The 24,914-nt window shown below is 40.8% G+C and overlaps 1 protein-coding gene across 1 annotated transcript; it reads right to left on the reverse strand.

The window, feature by feature from the left end:
* Positions 1-202: 202 nt before the first annotated feature.
* Positions 203-24,848, reverse strand: KLF13 (Kruppel like factor 13). The gene is made up of 2 exons (XM_039723115.1): positions 23,905-24,848; positions 203-577 (listed from the first exon to the last, which is right to left on the reverse strand). The coding sequence occupies exons 1-2, from the start codon at positions 24,443-24,445 to the stop codon at positions 288-290; spliced, it is 831 nt and encodes a 276-aa protein (XP_039579049.1). The 5' UTR covers positions 24,446-24,848; the 3' UTR covers positions 203-287.
* Between the last annotated feature and the right edge of the window lie 66 nt (positions 24,849-24,914).

Genomic DNA, 24,914 nt, shown 5'->3' on the forward strand with positions numbered 1-24,914 from the left:
ATAAAGGGTTGCAAAATATATGAAATATTGAGACAGCAGGAGTCACTAAGTGTAACACGTAAGTTTGTCTGTCCATGAGGTTAGAATAGCCACTTGTGTGGTTGGGTAAAGAAAATCTGACTAAAAATTGCAGTGGGAGGCAGCTATTTACTGATTTTTAAAAAAAGAGAGGGTGGGAACCGAAGGAGGGGAAGCAACAGAGTTTTTTTTTTTTTCTATGTGTGCAACACAAACAAAACTCCACGTTAGGCATGAGAGGCAAAGTGCTGGCATCCAGTGCAGGCAGTCTATGGGGAGCTGGCGGGGCTGGTGGTGGGGCTGGAGGCGTCCGAGCGGCTGTGGTCGCTGACGGAGCCCGGCCGGGAGCCGCCGCCGCGCCGCTGCAGCATGCCGGGCTGGAAGTCGGCGTGCCGCCGGGCGTGCTTGCTCAGGTGGTCGCTGCGCATGAAGCGCTTCTCGCACAGCGGGCAGCTGAACTTCTTCTCTCCGGTGTGAGTGCGGTAGTGCCGGGCCAGCTCGTCCGAGCGAGCGAACTTCTTGTTACAGCCCTGCCAGCTGCATTCAAAAGGCCGCTCACCTGCAGGGAGCAAACACGGCACGGTTAGAAGGGAGAGCAGTGTCTTCCACGGGCTATTTTTTTGGATGAAGAATATAGAATAAAAAGGTTGGAAGCAGCGTGAATGCCACTTCAGTGTGAGTTCATTAGTGGATGGAGGTGTTACCCTCTGCCAGAGTAGGCTGCTGTGGTATTCCAGCCCATTAAAAAATGCTGTCAAACTAGTCATGCACCTTGTTTGATAACTGGGTCTTCAGGGATGCTGGGCTCCTGATCCTTTCATGGATATCTCACATCTCTCGTGGTCTGTTGAACTTTATGACTTAATAATATCTGTACTGTGCTTTATAGTATATTCACTTATTCCTCCAAGCTGTCCCTGTGTGTCTGACCAAGTGCTGAAGTTCAGGAGGCATGATGGGGTCTTCTTCTTCAGCTATTTAAAAAGGTATGGTAAAACTGCAAAATGGCAATTTTGAGGCTCTGGATGTAAGGCTCTCCCCTTGTATTCTCCACAGCTGTGCCTCTTTTCCTGCATTTGCTACAAAGCACTCCAGTTTCCCTTGTTCACTGCCTTGGGTCTCACTCAGAAGTGAGGCAGGGAGCGCTGTATTCCAGCGGGGGACAGGTGTCACCTCGAAGGTACAAGCCTTTTTTGAATAGCTAACATAAACCTCATGAGCTGTGGCACTTAAGCTGGGAGCAATGAGCAGTGAGCTCACAGGAGTGATCTGGTGAGCTGGTGCAGTTCTGAACAGATCTCAGCCATGGGACACAGGCCTGGTGCTGTTTTAGGGCCGTGCACTGTGGTAGATGTGCAGCCTAGGAAGCTCTGCAGAGGCTGCAGACAGAAGTATTGGTTTTGGGTAGATGGGTTTCTGGAATCTATTCCCAGCTTCATCACTGATGTGCTGCATAGCTCATATTATCTGCTTCCATCCTTAGTTTCTCCATTTCATAAAAATGAAAATGTTAAATCATGAAATTTGCTGTGTACTACGTCTGCTTATTAGTCTGGTTCTTACTGTCACTGGGTCTGAACATCACATGTTCTTTAATTGTTATTAATTGAGAACATCTTATTCTTTTGTGAATACCTAAATACATAGACTTAGCATTTTTGGTAGTTGTAATTTTATTAACTTCCTACTTGCACTAATCCTAATGTTTCTAATTCTGAATAGCCTGTTCAAGAGGCCCAAAGAGCTACATAAATTCTGGGCCAAAAGAAGAAATAAAAGTTCTCTCCAGAGTACACTGAATAGGAAATAAAGAAAGAAATGAGCCTCCTGGAGAAATTCGATACACCTTAATTAAAACTGTCAGAGATAAAAATTGACCCCAGCAAATCTTTAATCTAAGCAGCCAATAATCTGCTTTAAATTCACAGATTTGGCAATAACATTTATCTCCAGAATCTGCTCAGGAGGCTCCTGCTCAGAAAAATAGTTTTATAGGTTCCTTTTCTCTCTGTTCATGTGGCCCCCGAGATACTCCAGCCAAATCTCAAACAGTGTTGCAATGAACAGACAAGCAAGAATTTTAAAAATAGGATTTTGTTCAAGAATCTGGAGAGAGCAACTGTCCTTGATGTTTCCTTGATTATTTAGGAGAAAGACCGAAGCTCATTAAAACCAATTGTTCTTAAGCACATTTGGTGGATTTCATGACACCTACAACCAAAATGCATCATGCAGTGGTTGCATCTGTGCAGTACAGACAGATATTGTCGTATGCAGAACTGTGACCACCCCACCTAGGAACTGCATAAGGCACCAAAGATGAACAGAACTGTGGCTTCCCCTGACATAGAGCCTAAAGAATTCAGGGTTACACAAATGAATTTAGGAATAAAACCACAACTAACTGGATTTAAAGGATATAGTCTTGTTGCATAAAATAACCCATGCAAATCCATTCATTGTCCTCCGTAGCCTTATTCTGCCTGCAAACTGTCAGAGACTGAACTCTCCATCTGCTGCTAGAACAGGAAACAAATGTATTCTGGCTGTTTGTCATATATCCAGTTGTGTTCTTAGATATGTTCCTGCCTGTGGTGGGATGTGACAGCCCTGTTGTGTGACCACATTCACTGGTCTTGTCCCTATGTTTTGGTCATACTACAGACATACATCTAAGAGGACTTTAGAACCCTTGTAAGAAGGGCAGTGAGGCTCTGTCTTGGGATAGATCTGGCCTGCAGAATCAGAGTTCCTCATCCCCGAGCTATGGCATCAGTTTTTGCTAAGACAATGGTATTTGGAGGTTTCTATGACCTGAGTTAACATTTCTGTTTATTTTCATTACAAATGGTATCAGCAAATGTTCTCTACTTGAAGAACTGTCCCATGAAGTGAGTGCTTTCAGACAAGGAAGGCACAAGTTTTCATGCAATGTTTTGCATTGCTGTTGACACCACCATGAAGCACAGGAAAAATGGTACTCTCTGTTCTGATCAGTTTAATGGCACCAGCTACTCCTGTCCGTGATTCTAGCACTTGGGAGCCAGCAGTAGGCATAACATTCCAGTTTCTAAACAGAGGTGGTTCTGAAGCAGGATTCAGTAAGCTCAGTGTTATCCAGCACTAGCAGGTGATGAAGGTGTTGCACAACTTATCTCCCCTTCTCCTCACTGCACATCAGGTCTGGAGGAGAACATTCAGGTTCCCACTCATCTGTCTGATTTGATGTTGATGGTGGTGAGGATTTGGGTGCTGAGCCAAAAAATGCGGTATTTCTTCCACTATATTTCTACAGTCCTGTACTTCTCCTTCCTAGGGACTATTTTCCCCCTCAGTCCTCTCTAGTCTTGATTTTATGTCTTCTTGGTACTTGGTTTTAAGTTTCTTGGCCAAATGATTTTCCACTGACAGCTGGCATCACTCTAGCAGTGGTAACAGTTCTCTAGAGTACTTCCCAGCTTTGTTGAGGTTTAGCAATTCCTCTTCAAAGAAAAACTGTATTGTGAGGAAATGCTGTGTGCCTTGTGTGAAGATATAAGAGTCATTATTATTGTTCATAAAAAATTAGTACACAGTCTGGAACAAAGTTGCTGGGGGGTATGAATTAAGGCAAGACCCAGCTGCTGCTCCAAAACCACACATGGAAATTTACAGTCTGTCATCATTCTCATCTTTCAAGCAGAAGGGATGTGGTTTTTGTGCAGGTAAGTTATATAAATGTCCTTTTACCAGCAGTAAAGCAATCAACAGAATGAGAGATTATATGAATTGATTGCCTAATCTCGTTAGGGAACATGCAGCCACAGTACAACGTTCCTGCATGAGCAATAGCCCATGGACATGTTGTACTCAACAGAGAGCTTTCACCATTAAAATGGCTGTAACACGACACAAGAAAGATTCTTTCAGCTCCATTTCAGGCATTGTTGAAGTCAGAATTTTACCTTTATACACTGAGTGAAGAATTTGATCTTACAGATAATTGTAGAAGTGTTTTCACGTATCTTAGACATGGCAGGAAACACATCAACCATGTGAATATGTATACTGAGAGTCTTGATGCTGTGCCTTGGCAGCAGCAGTATCTTTGTGCATTATGAGCCTTACTAGCAGGTCTCCAAGAGTCCTAAGTTTCCAAAAGATAACGATGCTTGAGAATAAATTAATCAAAATGCAACTCTGCCTTCTTCATCTTTGGAGAGGCAGGCAAAAGATGCCTTTAAAAGATAAGGAACATTGTAATTTTTAATTTTTTTTACAATTCAATTATAAATAGGTTTGAATATCCGTGTTCCAAATCCTACTAAATGGTAACATTTCTGGCTCCTTTGCCAGGGCACATGGCATCTAACTTGTATTTAAGTTACACAAACTGATGGAAAAACACCACATTGGAGAATTAGATTCAGCTGATCTCAACTGAAATTTACACAAGCAAGAACATTTTTGGCTTTTTCCTGAACTTCATCCAGTGAATAAAAAAAATAAATAAAAAAGCAGGTAGTGTAAAGCCACATTAAGAGACTTGCAGTGCTCACGAAGTGAAAGTACGTGAGCTCTGCAGGTGCACGGAGTTCTGAATTCCTTTCAGGGGCACAGGCCCTGCTGCTCATTGTCTGGCAGAGCAGCCTGCCAAAGGAAACCCAGAGTTGCCTGGGCTATAGAAACAGCATTAAAAAAATGCACCTCTATCCTCTCTTGCTGGAAAGGATTCGGAAGTAACTAGAGCCAGCCTGTTCTTATGATATTACATAAAGGTCCTTTGTATTATTCTGTATTTTTTCAATCATTATATAGTGAGGCAACTGTATGTAGATGTCTACTGAGCTTGATTTGTACAATCCTTTTAATGCACATACAGTTTTAAGGACTCTTTTCCTATATAGTGAGCCTCCTGTACAGACCCTGGAGTAAACTGCTTCCTGCTTCACCAATTCATCTGTCTGATATCCAGCATCTGAATATCAATTAAAAAAGATAGCAAGTACTGTATAAGCCTAAGCATACTTTAAAAATAACCTACTAATGACTGAAATGCTCAAACAGTTTGAGACAATTGTGAACATAACCAACTTAAAATGCAAAGATTAGGCAATTGTATGTGAAGAATTTGAAGTGTCCTATCCACTGTCCTGGAGATTAGAGTATTGTCAAGTCAAACCACATACTGTGGGCTATTTTTTTCAATTTAACTCATGTAATAGCTCTGCACATTATGTCAGCATCTTCAAGCACATGTCAAGGCCATGCAGTAACAAAGAAATTTGTATCCTGGGAATTCCACAAGTGTCTGCAAAACCAGAAGCAGTAAACCAGAAACAATTTTCTGTGATCTCTAATCTGTTCTGCTGCTTCCCAGAACAGGGTTGAATGTTGTTATAAAAACAGACTAGAAGCCTGAACATGCCGCTGGATGCTATTCTTATATTTCTACATTTTCATATACATAATTAAGAGTATATTTGGAAACACAGATCAGCAGGCTGGGTGGGGAGGATGAGGGGCAGACAGTTAAATCGAGATGTTACTGAAGAGGCCTTCCTCCAGGAGAGGAAATGCTATCTTGGGAAAAATATTCAGCCAAGCAGACTATGTTCCTTGAGACTGGGCTGTTACTTGGAAAAAAAAAACCCAACAAAAAACCCCTTCAAAAAATGAGGAAAGTTCATTCTTCAATAGCACTGATATGTATTTATGGCTGTTTCAATTTCTGATATTCTCTTATTTATAAAAAAGTCCTTCTGCATGGTCAAATAGCAAAGCTATAATCTCAGTGCAAGAGAGAATAAGGCTTTGATGTTAGGCTTAGGTGAATGGTGGTTTGTTTATCAAGTATTTTAAAAGGCATCAAAAATTTCCAAACGCTCAGAATCTCAAATTCCTATAAGATGAAACCACTTAGTTTTAAATTAATGATTTTAGGGGTGATATTTCATAACCAAATAAGCCAAATGCAATTGGGTTTTTTTAACATCTGCTTTTTTTGTCTGTCCAATGGTTTTGGAGTATCTCAGCCACCTTCACACACATCTAACAGAGGTAGCAAATTCAGCAATACTAAGCTTCACTAGTTCCAGGGAAATGAGGATGTTTTAGTTATGTTCTAAATGAAAAGTTATAGGGTGAATTAGACTGTCACTAGACACCAGAAACCCAGTGTGGGAGTGTGATATGAATGTCCAAATCCAAGCAAAGCTCCCTTAGAGTTCCCATGTTACTGGACACTGGCACATAATAGTCCTGTGCCCCATGGACACACAGCAGCAGCAGCTAGGCTGCATTAGGACCTGCAGACAGGAGCATGCAGTCCTTCCTGCTAATTCCATTATCTGTCATGTGACCTTTTTTCAGGAACTGGAGTTCTCAGAATTCCTGCAGGCACAAACCCAGGCATCTACAAAGTTCATTCACTTTAAAGTGTGCACGTCTTTATTTTGACCTTAACAAATCCAGTCACTACATTTATGAATTACTGGATCTTATGTTTCCTGTGTGCTTAGGAAACTACTACTGAGCAGGACTGCAACAGCTACCATAACATCCATGACTGAAATCCTTGGTTTATTTTCTGTACTTCAACGTTCTCGTTAAGTTATTTAGACATGAATGTTTTTTGAAAGGGGAATTTCCAAGTGGCAAGTTTATATTTGAAGTCCATGTGTGTTACCGTTTGCTGTGGAAGTGTTTGTATTACTCCATCTGGGAGCACAGATTACACCCTGTGATTTATCTGTTACAGCCATAGTAACTAGAACAACTCACATAGCAAATGACGAGCACACACAGTCAGATACTATAATAACAGCTACAATGCCAGAGGAACAGAAGTAGTGAAAAATTCCTGCCCTAGCCTTAACCACAGACAGGTCTGTCTGAGAATCAAAATAGCTCATGTGGTGTGTTCCATGCAGATATCTGGTCCTCTTAAAAAAATTAAAACTCACTTTCACCAAAATGGAACAATTTTTTAAGCAGATTGCATTCTGTCAGTTATATTCTGCCCCACAGGAATAACTCCTATCGATCGTGCTTCCATTAAGTGCAATGCCTTTGTTTACATGGACTTTGGCCACATCCAATTATAAAAGCAGCATTTTTTTACCTTCTTGCTGGTAAGTAAAGCTCTTACACTGAATACCAATGACAAACCTAACTTAAGAAATGAAAGGCAATGGCCTCAGTGATAGTTTATGTTCTAAGATAATGCAAACTAAATGTTGGCCTTTCTATCAAAGTGAAGTACCAGCAGTCGCTGCATATAATTTCTGTTCACTAAGCCTAAAACTCTTGCTGGGGCTCCTTATCTCTGAGGCATTAAATCCTAGACCAGTGCTGAGTAAAACAGTTGAAATCCACTCATTTAAAAGAACAGCAACTTCCACTTGATTTTCTCTCTCCTGTGGCTTGTTCCAAGAATGGAGATCAATAGCTGACCCCTAGACTTTGCATTTAAATGCCAGATAACTAAATTGTGTTATGCTGAAATGATGAAGTGATGAATTCTGGGGAGAGGAAGATGTATCTTAGCTATGTGTAATTTGCAAACCACACTGAAGTATGACACTCAGCAAAGAAGGGAACTCTAAAGTTTACTATAGTAGCCCTTTCATTACTGCGTTTTTCTATTTTTTTCTACTCAGCTGTATAAATGTAATAAAGAAGGATGATTATTTAAACATCTATTGTGATTAGAAAAGAAAAAAAATCTGTAAAAGAGCCTTGAAACACATCTAGGTATTACTGAATGACAAAAAAAACTAAATTATGGTGATTTTTCTTTCCTTTTCCATAGGTCAATTAAACTTTGAAATAAATATACTTGAAAAGAATACTGAAAATCCAAAAAAATCCATGTGCTAATCAGCAAATCTGACCTATTGCATCACCCCAGCAAAGGAATTTCAGCCTAGAGTTCTTGCCTTGAGCCAAAAATTTGTTGTTTAAGGGACTTTCTTCATTCTTTTCATACAAAGACTGGGGCTTCAGCACAGGTCAGAAAAGTCTGGCCTCTTCAAACAGACTAACATTGATAAAGGTATGTGGGATTTTGTTCTTTTTCTGTCTTGTTGATGAACCAATTCAAACCTTTTAAAGTGAAAGGGACAAGAGTAGGGCTTTCCAAATGCATGTAATAATAAGCACTGTTTTATTGAGTTAAAAGCTGAAAGGAATAATGTGGCCCTTGATGAACACATATGCTGGACTGAGGCCTTGTTCAGTCACCTGAGGTCTCGTGCTACTCCTGTTGCAGCACCCTAGCAATAGCAATGCTCATTTGTTGTCTGCTGCAAGCTTTTCAGCTGCACCACTCACCCTGTGTTAGAGCAAACAAGGTGATTAATGACAATGTTATGCAGACAGCAACTGAAGCCAAGAAAACAAACTCCCCAGACTAGATTCTTTCTTCTCCAGGAGGGAAAAATGTCTTTCAGACAATGGAAACAACAGGTCCAAATGTATGTATGGGAAGGTGCAGTTAAGGTACCAACAGAAGCACAAGGTTTCCATTACAGACTCCTGTCTGGATCATTCCTGTGCTACCTCAGAATTGCTCAGTCTGTTATCCAGCCCACTCTGCAAACCCAGAACAGCTCCAGATCAGACATCTGACTGTTAGCAGCTCCATGGGAGCTCTGGAGCACGACACTCCTTGGCATCCCATCCTTCTTCAGCCCACTATTTACAGTGGACAAAAAGACTACATTCTCACTGTAGGACACTTGCACCTCTCCTTCCAGTCTATGAATTTCTCTTTGTGAAGCCCAGGATGATGCGCCGACAGAGCTCACAGGCTCTCAAGCCATTCATTCTCAGTGGTGTGGTCATTGCATAGAGAAATTATATATGTAGCAGAATTAACCAATAGTACTCATAGGTCAAATGGCAGGAACCAAAAATGGCACACAGTGACTTCTTAATGTCATAACTTTTTTCATGAGATTCTTTTGCAAACATATCTCCATGGATAAAAACTTGAACCTGAAGATGCTTGTATTGCAGGATGTTTGAAATCGAAGTGAAACTTCAGAAACCATCCCTGTCTGTACAGTGACCACAGGAACGACCTCTGCAATGGATTAAACTGCTTTCAGTGGAAGTCTACCTCACAAAGTTTCAGTTGTGGTGGCTTTCAAAAAAATGTGCATGGTAATGTTCATGATCTCTCATGGTTAGACAATGGAAGGGTGGCTGTGGTGAGCTGGGGGTTGGTCTCTTTCTCTGGGCAACAACAGATAGAACAAGAGGACACAGTCTCAAGCTGCGCCAAGGGAGATACAGGCTAGACTTAAGGAGGAAGTTTTTCACAGAAAGAGTGGTCAAATACTGGAATCATCTGCCCAGGGAGGTGGTGGAGTCACCATCCCTGAATGTGTTTAAAAAAAGACTGGATGTGACACTTGGTGCCATGACCTAGTTGAGGTGTTAGAACATGGGTTGGACTAGATGATCTTAAAGGTCCCTTCCAACCTAGAAATTCTGTGATTCTGTGAAAAATTTTAAGTGGGAGAGCAATTAAATAGGTAATGACCAATTATATTAATCTGGTGTGAACTGTGGGTGAATTCATGCTGAAATTGGGAAACTTTGGCTCCATGAGCTCTGCCCAGCAGTTGCATGAATAGCTGCAAAGAAGAAATCATATGACCTCATGAATCAGTCTTTTCTCTGTTGACATATCAATGACTTTTTTATTATTCTATTCTACTAAAAACAGGATAATGCTTGTAAAAGCAAAGCTTATCAAATTAATGAAAGGCTGTCCTGCTACGCAAAATAACAGACTAAAGGATTATTCATTTAATCTGAGACCTGCACTTTATTTATCTGAGTTCTGGAAGACGTTGAATGTCATTTGCCTCCAACTGAAGTGCACATACTTTGGCATGAACAGACCTTGCGGGTAAGTTATGACATTCCATGTGCACAGCAGCTCCCAGGATTTGGGGACAGGATGAGATTTCATTTTGCTAGAAGCCAAGCAAACAGAAGTTAGTGAAGTTGTCTTTGGCTGTAATTGTGAAATGTCTCCTTGTGAACTTTTGAACTGTTCAATCAACAACATCACAGTAACGCAGCATGCCTGAAACATGGGGCTTCAGCATTTATAAGCACAGCTAAAGCTGTAAAGCTAAGTGAAAAATCTGATATTGAGAGTTTATTGCAACTGTATGGAAGAGAGAGGGAGTGGGATTTCCTGTTATTTTATTCTCATTCTGGCTGGATTCTTTGCCAGAAAGCAAGGTGGTGTTGAAGTAGTTTATGAGCAGCATCTGCCAATGGCCATATTGAGCATCCAGCTTCAGGGAACAGGCAGCTCTGGAAAGCAGTTTTATGGGCTGATAATCAAACACTAGATCTGTTACTTGACACAAGGCAGCTACCATTCAAGGTATGCATAAAACTATTGCATGCACACCAAAATCTTCTGACCAGATTGTTAAACCACTCTCCCCGTTTAAACAAAGCTTCAGGGTTTTTTGTATACAATAGAGGAATTCTATTATATTGTAACAGTTGTGATGTTCTAAACTGCCCACTTTTAAAAAAGGTAAATTTTTTAGGAAAGACAATTTGCAATTTAACATTCAACTCTTGCAAGTCTCATTTACATGTTCTATTTTGTAAATACCTTCCCTGTTTATTTTGCATCTCCTGGCAGCCCCTTCAACCACAGCTGTATGAAAAGGAAAAAAGAGCACAAGTTACCTGCTCTACAAATGTTTTAAGCACATACCCATGCAGGCTCCATTCTCATATCAAACCAGAAAATAAGTAAGAGAAGGTTTTCAGCACTTCTCTTGTTAACACCCGGGTGTGCCACAGCCCAAGTGCAGCTCAGCTGCTGCGAGCACGCCGCCCTCCTGCCCGTTTGATGTCGCTTTTGAGGTCACGGCGCAGGAGAGAGGCCATGGCCAGGGCTGGAACTGAATGAATGGAGCATTTGCTGGATTGTGGAGGATCCGAGTCATGAGCCAATTATCTGAGTATGACTGGATGTGAGACATAACTGAAAAGCTGAGATCTTACATAGAACACAGACATATTCCAAAGACAGCTTTTCCAAGGGCATCTTGAGATATACAACATACCTCTCAAAAATAGAAAGATGTTTTTAGAAAACTATCTTACCATGGACACACAGAGAGAAATCAATTGGATTCCCTTTTTCATGAGCAAATACTTCTTTTACTACTTTTCCATCTCAGAAGTAGCACTGACAGAAACATCTATACTATTTTAAAATTTCTAAAATATACACATATATGTCATGGTGCCTTTAGCAGCTCTGTCTTCCCTTGCCTACTGCACCTATGTCTTCATTGCTTGTCTTTACAGAGCACTCTGTAAAGTGTTAAAACTCTATTAAACCCAGTTACGTGTCACTGCAGAATATGGTTTATATGTATTAATCATGCCACAAGTGCTGCCCAGCAGCCACCATTTTCTCTGTAAGGATTTAAAAACCTTATTCACATATATAAACAATTTCATAAGAGATCAATGATTCTTTAGCAGAGATTCTCAATTCCATATATGTCAGATAAAAATTCAGTAGCTGCAAATGTAGGCAGGCTATAGTAGAAAGGTCCCTATTACTTCCCAAAATATGAATTCCTAGTGCCACCAGCACATTTATTGCTGCTCTTCTACACTTGTTTGATCAAGTGTGCAGATCTGTTCCCTAACAGACCTGCTCTTCTGGGTGAGGAGAGGAAATCCACTGGCCTTTCTGGATTTTTGAGGTGGAGCACCTGTTTCCTGTGTTTGCAGGAAATTAGTTGACCACACTTAACACGCCTGACGCACAGGGGCTAATGAAGTACTCTAAAATACAGGATCTTATTTTTTCAGGAGAAGATTCCTGGGATGGGAACTTACATGGAATATAATAGGAATTGCACCATTACTATGAAATTCTAGAAGATATCAGTGTCATGTAAGTCTGCAGGCTAGTTCCAAAACCCTATGCACAGGATATAATTTTTACTTTGAAAAAGATCACAGAAGTTCCCTGCTGTTCTTACTTCCATTTGGACTCTTGCTTAATCCAGTCCTAAATCTGAGGACCACAAAATTATTTGAACCTTATTTCCTGCCCATATTCCTAGCTCCTGCTGAGCACAACTCTGGCAACCATGGGTCTTGGGCGGAGATTCAGGAATTGCAATATGCAGAACTGCATGGTTCATAAACTTGAGTAATCAGGAGGTTCTGTTACAACAGACAGACTGTGAATAAACCCAAAGAAAACAGGAATTGCAGCTTCATGAGTTGCGGTGTTGTATCCAGACTTAGCTTTGAGGGATTGATATGATCCAATTATTGCTCTTGCAGCTTGACAGTGCCACATGGGATAGCTTATTATTCCTCCCAAAAGATGTGATGCACAAAGTACTTTGAACTTGATTTTCAGCCAATTCATTGGAACTTGTTTCTACTTTCTTTTTAAAATTAGTTTTTAGAGCTCAATTTTAGAATTTGTGAATAATGGACAAGTAAGAGAAAAACTTAAATCTTAGAAAAAATTATTAATCATTACACTGCACAAAACCAGGTATGTGTTTAGTGTTTTTTTCAGAACAGAAATACCTCAGCACTGTAAATTGTACACTATGCTGTCTGCATGCTCATTGAGCTGTGTTTTATAATCAGGAGAGTCAAACACAAGACTCACCTAGGAACTTAGGACTTGTTTTATATTTAAAAAATTAGATATTAAAAATCCAAAGGTGGTCTGATTTCCAAGTGGGAAACAGCTGTGCAGTGGAAGTTACTGTTCTTACTGTGTTACCCTGTGAAACCACAACATATGTACTCAAATGAAAAAAGTACCAGCACAGTCACTTCTTCATGAAGGGAATACCACAGACCTTGCATGGCACAGATGAGAATGGTACAGCCTCCTTAGAACTATTTGATTGAGGAAACAGTTATGTGATAATTTGGATTTCTTTGCAAATGAGACTGGAACTCAGTTCCTCCACAGCATTCAAAGAAGAAAAACTATAAAGCACACCAACCACATGAGGTCCTTGTCTTTCTGTAATAAATTTGTGAAAACATCTAAGAAAGCAACTTGTATGCCAACACCAGAAAGATGTAGCTTATACTGAATGAGTTTGGGTCACTTGCAAACAACAGTGGTCATATCCAAGTGACAGTGTATATGTATGATTTTTTCAAGGATACTCTACACACAGAACCCGAGTTTCTTGGAAAGAAGCTTTAAGCAAACATTTGGACAGAAGTTCAGCAGAGGTATGGAATGTTTTTCCAAACTAATTAGTCTGTAATTCACCTGCAAATGCTAACCTTAGGATTACAAGCTGATGACATAAACTCAGAAAGTATAGCTGCTTTTTCAAGAATTCCTTACAAAAGCAAAGCACCAGCCAGATAACATTCTCTCAGAACATTTTTGTAACTTATATTCTTGATGACAAAAAATAAATTTTCTTAATTTTTGCCTTAAAGACAAAAATTAATCTAGTGATTTGTACAATCGAGGGGGACTAGTCTCTTGCATGTAGAAATTAAATTATGTTCATGTAAACAATCTGTAAGAACACCAGTCAGGATTATTTTTTTCACTGAGAGGTTTTGTGTTAGACTGAGAGGAGGGAAGTACTCAAATCCTTATGTATGTATCAAATATGGTGAAAAGGAGAGCTAGGATTTTTTCATGTTACAGAGTCCTAAGACTTCAAGGAATTAACAGCAGCCTATTAAACAATCTCATTTGAAATCATAGGGGAGAGAAAAGGGAGTATGAAGCAAAAGACATCAGTTTAAAACAGCATTTTATCACAGAGGTGATTCTGTTTTGATAAGGTTTTTTTCTGAGCCATACTGCTCAGAAAAATCACACTCAGAAATGCAGAGAAAACAGATGAGTTCTACATGACTTTTCACCAGTAAGCACTGTTAGCAAAAAGTCTCTAAAATGTGTAGCCCTTCACCATGCAGGCCCTTTTGGTATGAGTCGGGTGAGAGTTTATGCTTGGAGAGGAAAGCTGTATTTCCTTAGTCCACACTGCTTACTGGAAACATCCGCCAATTCCAAATACTGCAGTAGGGTAAGAAGCAGAATCACAAAATGTTCTGTTCTTTTTGTTGTCTTTTTTTTTTTTTTTAAGAACACCCCTTTGGGGACTGACTGAAACTTTTCTTAGAAGATACTGGTGCTGAACATCTGCACTTTGACAAGCAGTGTTTAAAAGCTGTTTCTCATTACACTTTTGTCTCTGCAGTATATAGTTAGAGTGTTGTAAATTATCACTTTAGTGCAAGGTATCTGACAGTCATGTTCCTAAACACATTTCATCTGCACGTCCCAGTCATAGAAGTCTGGGACAAGGTTCATGGTAAAACATTTGTGCCAGCTGTTGTACAATATTTGCTTACATCAGTGAGCACAGCAAAGATAACATTGTAATCTCCCAACTGCTTCATCCTCTGAAAGTGACCAGTGACACTTAATTACAATGGCTCCCCAGAAGTTACACTGCTAAATTTGCATTCCAACAGATGTTAGCTTAAATCATATCTGATCTGGTCAGTGAGGTGGTGCCCTTAACGAGCCCAGAAGTTACACTGCTAAATTTGCACTCCAAGCTCCAACAGATGTTAGCTTAAATCACATCTGATCTGGTCAGTGAGGTGGTGCCCTTAACGATATTATCCTGCAGACTGAAAGGAGATGCCAACACAACAAAACTCACTCAAGCTGAAGGAAAATGTGGAAAACTGGTGTAAATCTCTCAGCATGGTAATGACCTCGATCTCGTGTGATAGCTGAACTCGTTTGCAGATGAGATGTTAAGAAAGCTGTGGAGCACCCCAATGAACGATGAGCAACATTATTCCCACAATTTTTGGCTAAGCTCCTCTTAAGGTTACTGTTTCAGACCCCCCCACAAACTCTGGCAGTCATTTGAAAACTTACCTTAGCGACAGTGCAAGGGATTCTGCAGAGCAGGTGAGAGCTGGAGGCTTTGGGCACAGGGAGAATTCTCCCTCCGGGTTCCACTATGTGAGCAACGTGGAGTTAAGCTACTGAGTTGCAACAGGCCTATTTCCCTTTCAAAGCCTCAGCAGCACACAGATGAGCAGCAGAATCAGAGTTAGGGTTCACAAAAAAGTTATATTTAACTGTGCAAACCCACTTTTATGTGCATTATTAATCAATACTATATATATGCATATTATATTTGCAGGTGGTTGGTTAGGAAGAGGTTTCTTTCCCAATGAAACACAACATTCTGTGCTTAAAAAACCCCATGTGTGTTTCCTTATTAGGGACACTGAGAGCTGGTTTTTTTTAAGACAAGGGGTAGGTGATTAGCTAGAGATAGTCTTACCTCATATCATATAGCCTGAAGTAAAATTGATTCTATTAAATTCACACCTAGCATCTACTAAAATTAGTAATTAGAATTACTTTGTCCTATGATCAAATTCTACATCTTCTCTGTCATTTGAAAAAGAAAAACAAAGAGCTTTTTGAAACACTTCTTATAGGTCTCTTTATACTAGTAACACTATGTAGGGGTACCTATACATTCCAAAGCATTTGCTTTTCTGGTTACTCATATATTTGCTCATACATTTCTATTTAAGCTAGAATTTGGTTCCAGATGTTGCCAGTCTGAGTAATTCTTAAAAGTTAGTGCGAAGAACTAAGTAGTTTTCAGTGATGAAAGCTGGGGGAAATCGAAAGCATAAATATAGTACATCTTTGCATAAAAGTGAGAAATGTATCAATGAGAATCCTGCCTGAAAGTAATCCTTTGGGATATCTAGGAAATTCCGTTTTGTTTTGGCCATGTTAGGAGAATTTAGAAGACATATTTACAAATACATCCTGAATTTATTACACAGTCAGGCTAAACATTCTATTGGCACTGCTTTTATAGATATATATACAGCAAATTGCAAGTTTCCATTGACTTTGAGGGGCTTTCAGTGTTCTGAAAGTGCAAGAAAGCTAGATACAATTAAATAGGGCTTGGAAAATATATAAATCACCAGAACAATCCAAAACTGCCATGACCCTCATGTATTACTGCTCGTCTGCAGTCCTTCTGCTGGCATTTAAAAGAGAATGCAATTTAAAATTCAGTAAGCCCCTACATATAAATAACAAAAATTAGTCCATAGGTTCTATGAGGTTTTAGCAGCATCTCTGTTCTATTTGCTATAGCAGAATACAGCCTAAATTACTAGATTAAGAACATAGGAAAGTACTATATTCAACTGGGAGGTTTGCAAGAATGTGAAATAGTCTAAAGTCCCAGTCTAGTATGCAAATTTGTACCAATGTAATTTCATTTATTTACCCTGAAAATTAAAAAGAAATATTTCCCATATCTATTAACAAATAGCTCATAATTTCACCAAAAATTTGCAGGAAACATCTGAAAATGTACTAATCTTTCTCAGCTGCCTCCATTCTAAGTTCCTGTAGTGGAAATACTGATGGCTGTTTACTTTAAACAGCTCAATACATCACTTCTGGCTGCAGTCCCTCACCTGATCTTACTCTGTAAGAGTTAGCATTTCTCCTGCTCTCCTTTACCAGCTTTAAAAGGTACTGTTGAAGGTAGTAAGGACATAACTAGCATGCCCACTCTGCTTGGGTATTTACTGTCAAAGGATATTCTAGCTAGCTGCAGGACCCAGGCAGATGGAAAGATGCAAAACGTGCTGCAGCAATACTGTTCTGTCATCTGACTTATTCAAGCTCCTCTATCCCAAAAACTCATATAACTTATAACCAAATAATAGAGAGTGGTCAGGTATAGTGTGCAATAAATCAAAGATAGCTTATTGGTCCATTGCTGGCAACATCAGCAGATAGCCAGTCACCAGTATTTTGCCTATATTTCCTGAGAGCACCACAAAAGGACTGTAAGTGATTACAGCAAATCTTTTCCTTGCACTAGAGGTCATTTCAGGATATGCTTACTTTAATACCATTTGACTTGTGCCAAGTTCTTGGTTAGCAAATGCTTTTTATGTTTAGGCTGCAAAAAAGCTTCTGAGGTCGTTTTTCTACAAGTAACCACAACGGTGGCACTCTGAACTTTTAAAATTTTTCTTTTCTATTAAGTGGAGGCCCTGTAAGATCTGCTGAATCTGCAAGACCTGAAAAATACAGGATATGTGTGTCTGACTTCAGTGCCTGCACTTAAATAACCCACATTGTCTAGCTATTGTTAAACTGAACACAGCAAGATAATGATCTCACTGCCCATGCAAATCTACCTCATAAAAGCCAAGTGGGTAACAAAGGGAAAAAAGTATACCTATAGAAATCCTACAGAAAGGACCCTTCAAAAGTTGCCCTGCATTTGAACAGCAGAGTATTTTTCTGGCTCTGTCAGCACCAACTTCCAGACAGCTGATCCAAGATTGGAAGGGGGTGGGGGGAAGTTGGAACATGCTTAACTTAAAAAACAGAACTAGAAACCACATGTCCAATATAAACAAGTTCCAGGTTTCTGGTCTTGGACGTGCCATAAGCATGTTCAGCCAGACAATAACACAATGGAACAGTTGTTTTAAATGGTTAAAGGTGCCTTCTCTTCAGATGGAATCCAATTGTGAGTTTGTTTCATAAGGAATTCCAGTTTAGCAAAAGGTTTGTTTATGCAAAACTTCTGTCACATCACTTTCCAGTGTCTTGCAGAGAAATGCTACTGCAGGAAGGTCTTTTGCAGATCATTCTGAACACTCTTGTCCATAGGGCTGTGGTTAATTTCTAATATAAACACAGCAATCAATTGCAACTGTCCATTCACAAAAACCTTGCTTGCCAGTTTCCTCCCAACCATCTGTAAGACTTAGGTCTTACCACTGAGAAGGAAAGTGTTACTACCAGTGTCTTGGATGAGGAAAACAACTGGAGGGTCATCCATCTTCACTACTTCCAATAGTAATAGGTTTCATTACACTGGACCTAAATCCCACTTCCATGCTAAAAGAAAAATGGTTTGTGGAAAGAGAAGCCTGTGATGTTTCTGATTTTTCATTAGACACATAATTGTAACAATGATAAATACAGTTTTATTTTAAATGCTTTTTAGCTACACTATCTAAATTCTGTTCTTACCAGAAACTTCATTTCTGTGTCCTCTGCATGATTAATAGCTCCACAAAGACTGGGGAGAAAGAGGGGGAAAGGAAATAAAGGGAAGCCTTTCACAGAGAAACCTGTATAACCATCAGGAGAGGTAGTTCCACCTAAGAGCTAATGTTAATCAAGTGTGTGGTAAATACAGCTGTCATCCAGCTGGATTCTCCATGCAACTAATTTAGCCCTAACTCTTTTGCAGCTGAATTAACTGAATCTTATTATTCAGTCTTGAAGCAGTCATGTAAAAGCAGTGAGTAGGATTCCTTGTACTCTTCTTCCTGACATCAGGTCCTTTTGAAACATGTTTTAAAATTTGCTTACTCTTTAAGAAGTTTATGCCCTGTGTTTATTTCAAAGACTTTTACATTAACAAAATTATAGCAAATATCTATTTTTTGTTCTCTTCAATGACCACAGATTGTTTGATCCAGGCTTAAAATCAATACTTTAAAGTAAGAATTTTAGTCTTGAGACTTGTGTTGTAGGGTGAAGACTCAGGCAGGACTTTGAGGGAAGTTGTTCTATGTTTTCTACTGACTTTTTCTGACATGTTGAAATTTTCTTAGAGAAGTAAGAAAGGAGTTGCAAAGCTCTTTCAGAGGAAACACAAACAGTGCTTTGAAAATCTGTATTGTTTTTAAAAATACAGCCTTATTAAAAGAGTTAAGATTATCAATTTTCAGAGAAAAAGTAGCAGGCTGCTGAAGTTCTTAACACTGAGAAAGAAGGGTTACGCCTTAGGGTGAAAACACAACTGTTTTGTGAGGCTGATATTTGAGTCTGCCCAGAAGCCACCATTTGGGCCCATCTCAGAAAAAAAAAACAAACTTGTAGAAAATGTTTTGATGCACTCAGCAAAGTAAGGAGGTGGAAGGCATTTAAGGGACACAACAGCCTAGAGGCACCTTGCAGCTTTTGGATAATCTAGGTGAATGCCAATGAGACTGAAGGAAGCATACAGAGCCTACGAGTTGTTTCTAACTTTTAACACAAGAAATCAAACCCAGGAGGCCCAACATGCAGAGGGACATATTCATTTAGTCTGTCCTTTTGCCTTTGGGAAATCTGTGTTGGGAAAAGGCCTTTTCAATTTCCTCTGGCATCCTGTTCGGAGGGAGTGCAGCTCCCTGTAAGTCCCTGTGTGCAGAGCAGCCAAACTGGCAGCTCAGGAGGAAGGACTGAAGCACCAACACCACTCATTTCATCCTGCTGCAGACAAGAGCTGTCTGCAGTCCTGCTGTGCACTGCTCTTGAGTGGCACAGAAGGCCCTAGATCGGCTTTCTTCTCTTGTAACCTCTTCCTGCAAAGCCTTGGGTCTTCACCAACACTGCCCACCTGCTACACACATCCACATATGTGCCTTCAAGAGGCACTGTGTGCCTAGAGTTAAAAGAAACCTCAGCCAGGTCTAGTCCACGGGTTTGTATTTAACTAGCTATGTTTCTGGTAATTGGCAGGTGCTAAAACGGAACATAAAGTTTATTTTATGATAGAAAAACTTGCTTCTTACATTGGTTATTGTTTTCTACACACATGGATAACATCTTGATCCAGAACTTAAGGGAATCTGTGCTTTGCTGTTTTGTTTTGAATTAACATAGTGTGAGCAAATCAGACTTACTAGAACTGAAAGTGAAATCCAAACCCCTATTCAAAATGGGTAATTTGTACTTTACATAAAGGCCTCTTTACCAGCCTGAACACAGACCATATACTTCTCCTGCTTGTCCAGCCTAATTGTTATGCTCTTGTCATACTTGTGACAGTGAGGTCTGACTGCTTTATTCTCAGATTGTTTTCAAATACCAGTTACCAGGACTCCAGGCTGAGACTGGTGCCCAGTTCTCTTTAACTTCTGCTAATTTGTGCAGACTCATTTAATTCTGATGACTGACTGAAAGGCTGTTTCTGTGTTATCATGTGCTGCTTAGTGCTTAGAACTAGTTGGTTTAGAAGGACAGTTTAAAGGAGTTACATGAAGGTTTATTTCGTGCTTTCTCTGCATTCCTGCTGGTGATGGTGTGTTAATGGAGACAGCTAGCATCTTGAGAGGTCACAATGATTTGGTGGGGAGCTGCAATACATAGGATTCTTGTGATTCCTGCCCAAAATCCCATCATTTTTTCTCTATGCATATATAAATATGTAATATAATGCAATAAGCTGGGACTCTCTACAGCCTCTCAGAACACAGTGGTCCTGGACAAGGCTCTGTAAGATTGTAGCCTGTACATTGCTATTCGGCTCTGTACTGTCTTCCTTCTACCAGTGGTGCATCAAGAGACTCACTGGTTTCCAGTAACTCCAGAAAATATCCAGACCTTTGTGCTGAAAAGCTGCTTAGATAAAGGGGAATTCTGAAGTGTGAATTGTTTACCTGATTTTTTGTAAGACCTTTGTGTTTAGGAATTTTCTCAGTGGAGAAGATTTTTAAAATCCGTGCACCAGTGAAACCTTTTTTTATCAGTGGGGCCAGTATAGCTTAGAATAAATAGGGGTGCTGCCTCTGTGGACCACAACAGAGCTTCTGAGATCCACAGAAAAAGTATTTGGACTTGACAACTACCCACTGACACTAAATATAACCTTCTGGTAAACATTAAAACTTCAAGGGCTTTGTGGCTGATGATCATGTTGAACTCCAGGACATTCAGTGAGAGACTAGAGTGGAAAACATAAACATGAAAAGAAACACGGGGGGATGGGAACTTTGAAAGCTGGTGGAGAGAACAGAGAAGATTTTGATGATTTTTTTTTTTGTTGTTGCCTGATTCAAGAGTTTCCAGTGTAATAAAACTGAAGTATCCATAAGGCTGAGACAGGTTAACTAGTAATGAACCAAAAAAGCACACAAGAAACTGTGGATTGCTCCAGCACATTTTGTCCTAATAGGAGTACTAAAAAACACTGTACACCGAGTAAAGGACAAAAAACAGATGCTCTTGTCATTTCCATCTTGGTTCTTCTGCTTTAAATAGGAGAATTATCTTCCTCTGCACTATGGTTTTTACTTCATGTATTTAAGCTCTGATATCTGGCTATAATTATCAGAAGGATTTCACAGGGAGCACCAAACAGCTGGAAAACAGTACCAGCTCTCAGTCCCCATCACTGTGGGCTGGATTTGATACTTGGAAGGCTCTGTATCTTTCTGACATAAGCTCAAGGATCTGCTCTATCCTTCCTCAAACCATGAAGAGCAAAGCCTTTATTTTCTCAGTAAAGTAGCACACAAGGACAAGCAAGTTTCTAAAGCAGATCATAAACTGCTCAAGTATCTCTTGCATGATCATCAGTTATCTTCTAGCCTGCAGTGCTGTCCTCAGCTTTCAGGTCACCCCTAAATACCAGCTCATCTAGTCTTACAGCACATGGAAGAAGTTCTGCTCGACAGCAGACGTTTTGACTGTTCTTAGCAAACATGGGGACTTAGTTGGATGGGTGTTCAAAGCACCTCCCATGTGCACCTGGGGCACCTTCACCACTGCTCTGTGAGGTGGTAGCCATCACCCTGACATCTGTCTGGCAGCTGGGCACACTGATGTGTTACTTAACTAGTTCAGGATGACTAGAAAGCAGAGAAGACCCAAAGCCCTCATTCTGAATCAGTAAACACCATTACATGTTTTGTAAGAACAAACATTTACCAGTCCTGGAAGTGGTCATTTTTTTCTGTTAGCTTAACTCTTGTTGACTTACAAACTGTTTTCAAGGCTGTGACAATTTCTTTTAAAGATAGAAAAAAATGCAAACACCTTAGAAAATATTCTGCAAGGAGAGTAAGAGGCATTTAAGCCTGTTTAAAACTCAATCCAAACAGAGACAGACCTGTTGCCAGTGAGGAGGGAAACTTGGCAGCTTTGCTTAAAGCTTCCCACACAGACACTGGAGACGAAAGAAAACAAAGAAGCTGTAGTCCCTGAGGGTCCTGCCACTCCCTGGGCAAAAACAGTCCCTTCCCTGCTTTTCCTTTAGCTCTCAGACACACACACGTGCTCTCTTACAGCAATAACCAGCTGAGCCCTACAGTCCTGGAAAAAAATACAGGAAATGAAGAGTTAAAAAAAAGAAAAAAAGGAAAAGAGAGAGAGAAAAAAAAAAGAGAACTTGGAGGCGAGCCAGCGTCCCCGAATGACTCCGCTCTGCCGGCAGCCTGGAGCGACACTCCCCGCCGGCCCTGCCCTCCCTCCTCTCCCCGCAGGGCGGGCGTGCCAAGCCCTCCTCTTTATCAGGGGCTGGAGTTCCCCTTCTTGGTCTCTGCTTGGTTTGGAAACCCAGAAATGTTGCTAAATTTATCTTTCGCTTTCAGGACAATGGTAAATGCCAGCAATAAGAATGCAAAAGAACTGAAAATTAATGGAGACAATTCCCTGCCAGCCAAGTGGAAACACCTTTTCTGTACAACTCCCAAGGCGGCAAAAAGCAGTTACACAGTGCAAAGCAGGACAGGCTGCCTGGGGTGCCAGGAACACGCTGTTCCTTTGGCTGTGTGCCACAGGGAATTGTCCATCCATATGCTCCAGTTTGATGGGGCTTTCTTCTCTCCCACAGAGAGCAAAGCATACCATCAAATTAGACTGGCTCTTACTTTATCTCAGGAAGGCAACAAGAAAAGCTGAAGGCACACTGAAAGTAAGGCCAGCATGGGTGAGGCTGACACCTCAGAGCTAAAACTGCTCGGGAGTTATGTCATGTTTTATTCTGAGCATCTCTTTCTTACTGCTCTTTTTAAGAGAACTGACCACACATCTTAGTAAACTAATTTGCCATCTGAAATTACTCAGTGGAACATTTTGCACAAGTCTGCTCTAGTCGGTGTGGTGCCTCGACACATGTGCTATGATTGGTGCTTTCAGCAGAGGCTGGACTCCCCAGTTTCTGGTGTCCCCTTTCTGACGGGAAGCCATCCTGTTTCCCAGCACCAGGCAGAGGCGTGAGGTGTGGCAAGTCATGGGGCCTATTTCAAGATGGCCCTCCTAATACTTTCAGTGCAACTTTCTCAAGGCTTGCAAGACTTCCACTTTTTCTGTGGGTGTGTCTTATAAATTACAGTAGCAACAAAAAAGTGCTCAGCCTTCACCAAGAAGTAAGCACTGAACACTGATGAGTACAAGTTACTGGTTGCATTCAAATGTTTTTTTCTTTTGAATTTGGTTCTACCCAGCTGCCAAGAGCATTTCAGACACTGCCCATATCCCCCTCTCTCCTCACTCATGGTGTCTCCTTGTGACTCGTGTTCAGCCTCTCATCTACCTTCTGCTTATTCTGGCTTTCACAGTGTCTGCTAAAGAAAGAAACAGATACACAGCCATGTAGGTGCCTCTAGAACATTTAATTTTAAAATATCAAGAGTATCGATACTTGCGTGATAAAACTGGTATAAAAAGAGGGACTGGAGCACGGAGTAGGAAAAACGGGGAGGTAAGAAGTACTGGAAAGGGAAGTAGAAGACACACAGAACAAGAAGGCCAGCAGCTAAAAATTACAGCTTGGTACAATCCACACAGGTGACCCGCATGCCGTTCCCTATGACATTAATAAAAAGGGCACCATTAGCTTTGAATCTATGCCCGGTAAGGGTTTATTCCCAGAGGGGTTTTTTTTTGTTGTTGCTGTTTGGTTTTCCCGAGCTTGAGTTCCGAGAGGTGAAACCATAACAGTGGCCAAATAAAAGTTTGTTTGGTTTTGTTTTTCATTTTAATTACCAAGCTGTAACAAATAAATCTCTGGCTGGATTGTAACTAACCTGTATGGGTCCTTAGATGAGCTTTAAGATGGGAAGATTTGCCATAAACTTTTTCACACCCCACATAGTGGCATTTGTGCTTTTTCTGGGGTGATCCAGGGTCAGTCCAGCTTCTTATGCGTTTGTTCTTTTGTCTGGGGCTTGGCTCAGTTACTGCAGCCAGGCTAGTAGGTGTGGCTGCTCGTTCTCCTCCGCTCTTACCAGCTGAAGACAGACTTTCTTCCCCAAACTCCGTAGGAGCAATAGAAAAGTGTATTTGTTCTGTTATATCAAGCGTCTCTGCTTTTTCCGTCCTTAGAGCAGGTGAGTTTGGGACGTGCTGGTTCAGATCTGCTAAAATGCTAGCTACCACAAGTAATGATGATCCATTGTCTTTCCCGGTTTCTCTGACTTCCCGTCTATCTTCTCCATTGGATGAAGGAAGTATTGCTGCATCAGGTTGGGGATCAGGCTCCCCTTTGGGACTATGGATAACAGCACGACTTGACATAGAAACAAGGCACTCTGCTGCAAAATGATCCACATATGCTGCTGTTGCCATTTTTCATAAGTTTAAAAAGAAATCCAAACGGACGAAGACAAAAAAAAAGAAAAAAACAAACCCAACACAACAGCACTCTTTCCCTTTTTAAAAACGATTACACAAGCAGACTTTTCCCTCCCTTATTTCCTAGGATCGGTTTGTAGGAGCAAAGGCTGATATCGCAGCCATCAATCCAACACTTTGTTCGTGACGATCACACCCAGCTTGTCACTAAATCGAAAAAGCGTTGGCGGTCCAATGGAAGAGAAAAGGAACAGCAGATAGATCCTGGCACTGGCAGCTTGTTGCTGGGAGCAGGGAGTGAGGCGGTGCTCTCACGAAGGCGCGGGGCTGGCGGCGCGGCGCGGCAGCCCTGCCATGGCGCTGTGACAGCGCGGCCGGCGCGGCCCGCACCCCGCGGGGCGGGGCCTGACAACATCTGGCCGTGACGTCAGCGCGGGGCCGCAGCCCGCGCCAGCAGGTGGGC

Source organism: Passer montanus, unplaced genomic scaffold (assembly GCF_014805655.1).
Source record: "Passer montanus isolate IOZ18808 unplaced genomic scaffold, ASM1480565v1 scaffold5, whole genome shotgun sequence".
NCBI lineage: Eukaryota > Metazoa > Chordata > Aves > Passeriformes > Passeridae > Passer > Passer montanus.

Bases quoted from the DNA above. Each gene is read 5' to 3' on its own strand.
- KLF13 (XM_039723115.1), bottom strand. From the start codon at position 24,445: ATGGCAACAGCAGCATATGTGGATCATTTTGCAGCAGAGTGCCTTGTT. The intron at 578-23,904 runs GTTAGTTACAAT...TGCTCCCTGCAG, and splicing joins TCATCTAAGGACCCATACAG to GTGAGCGGCCTTTTGAATGC.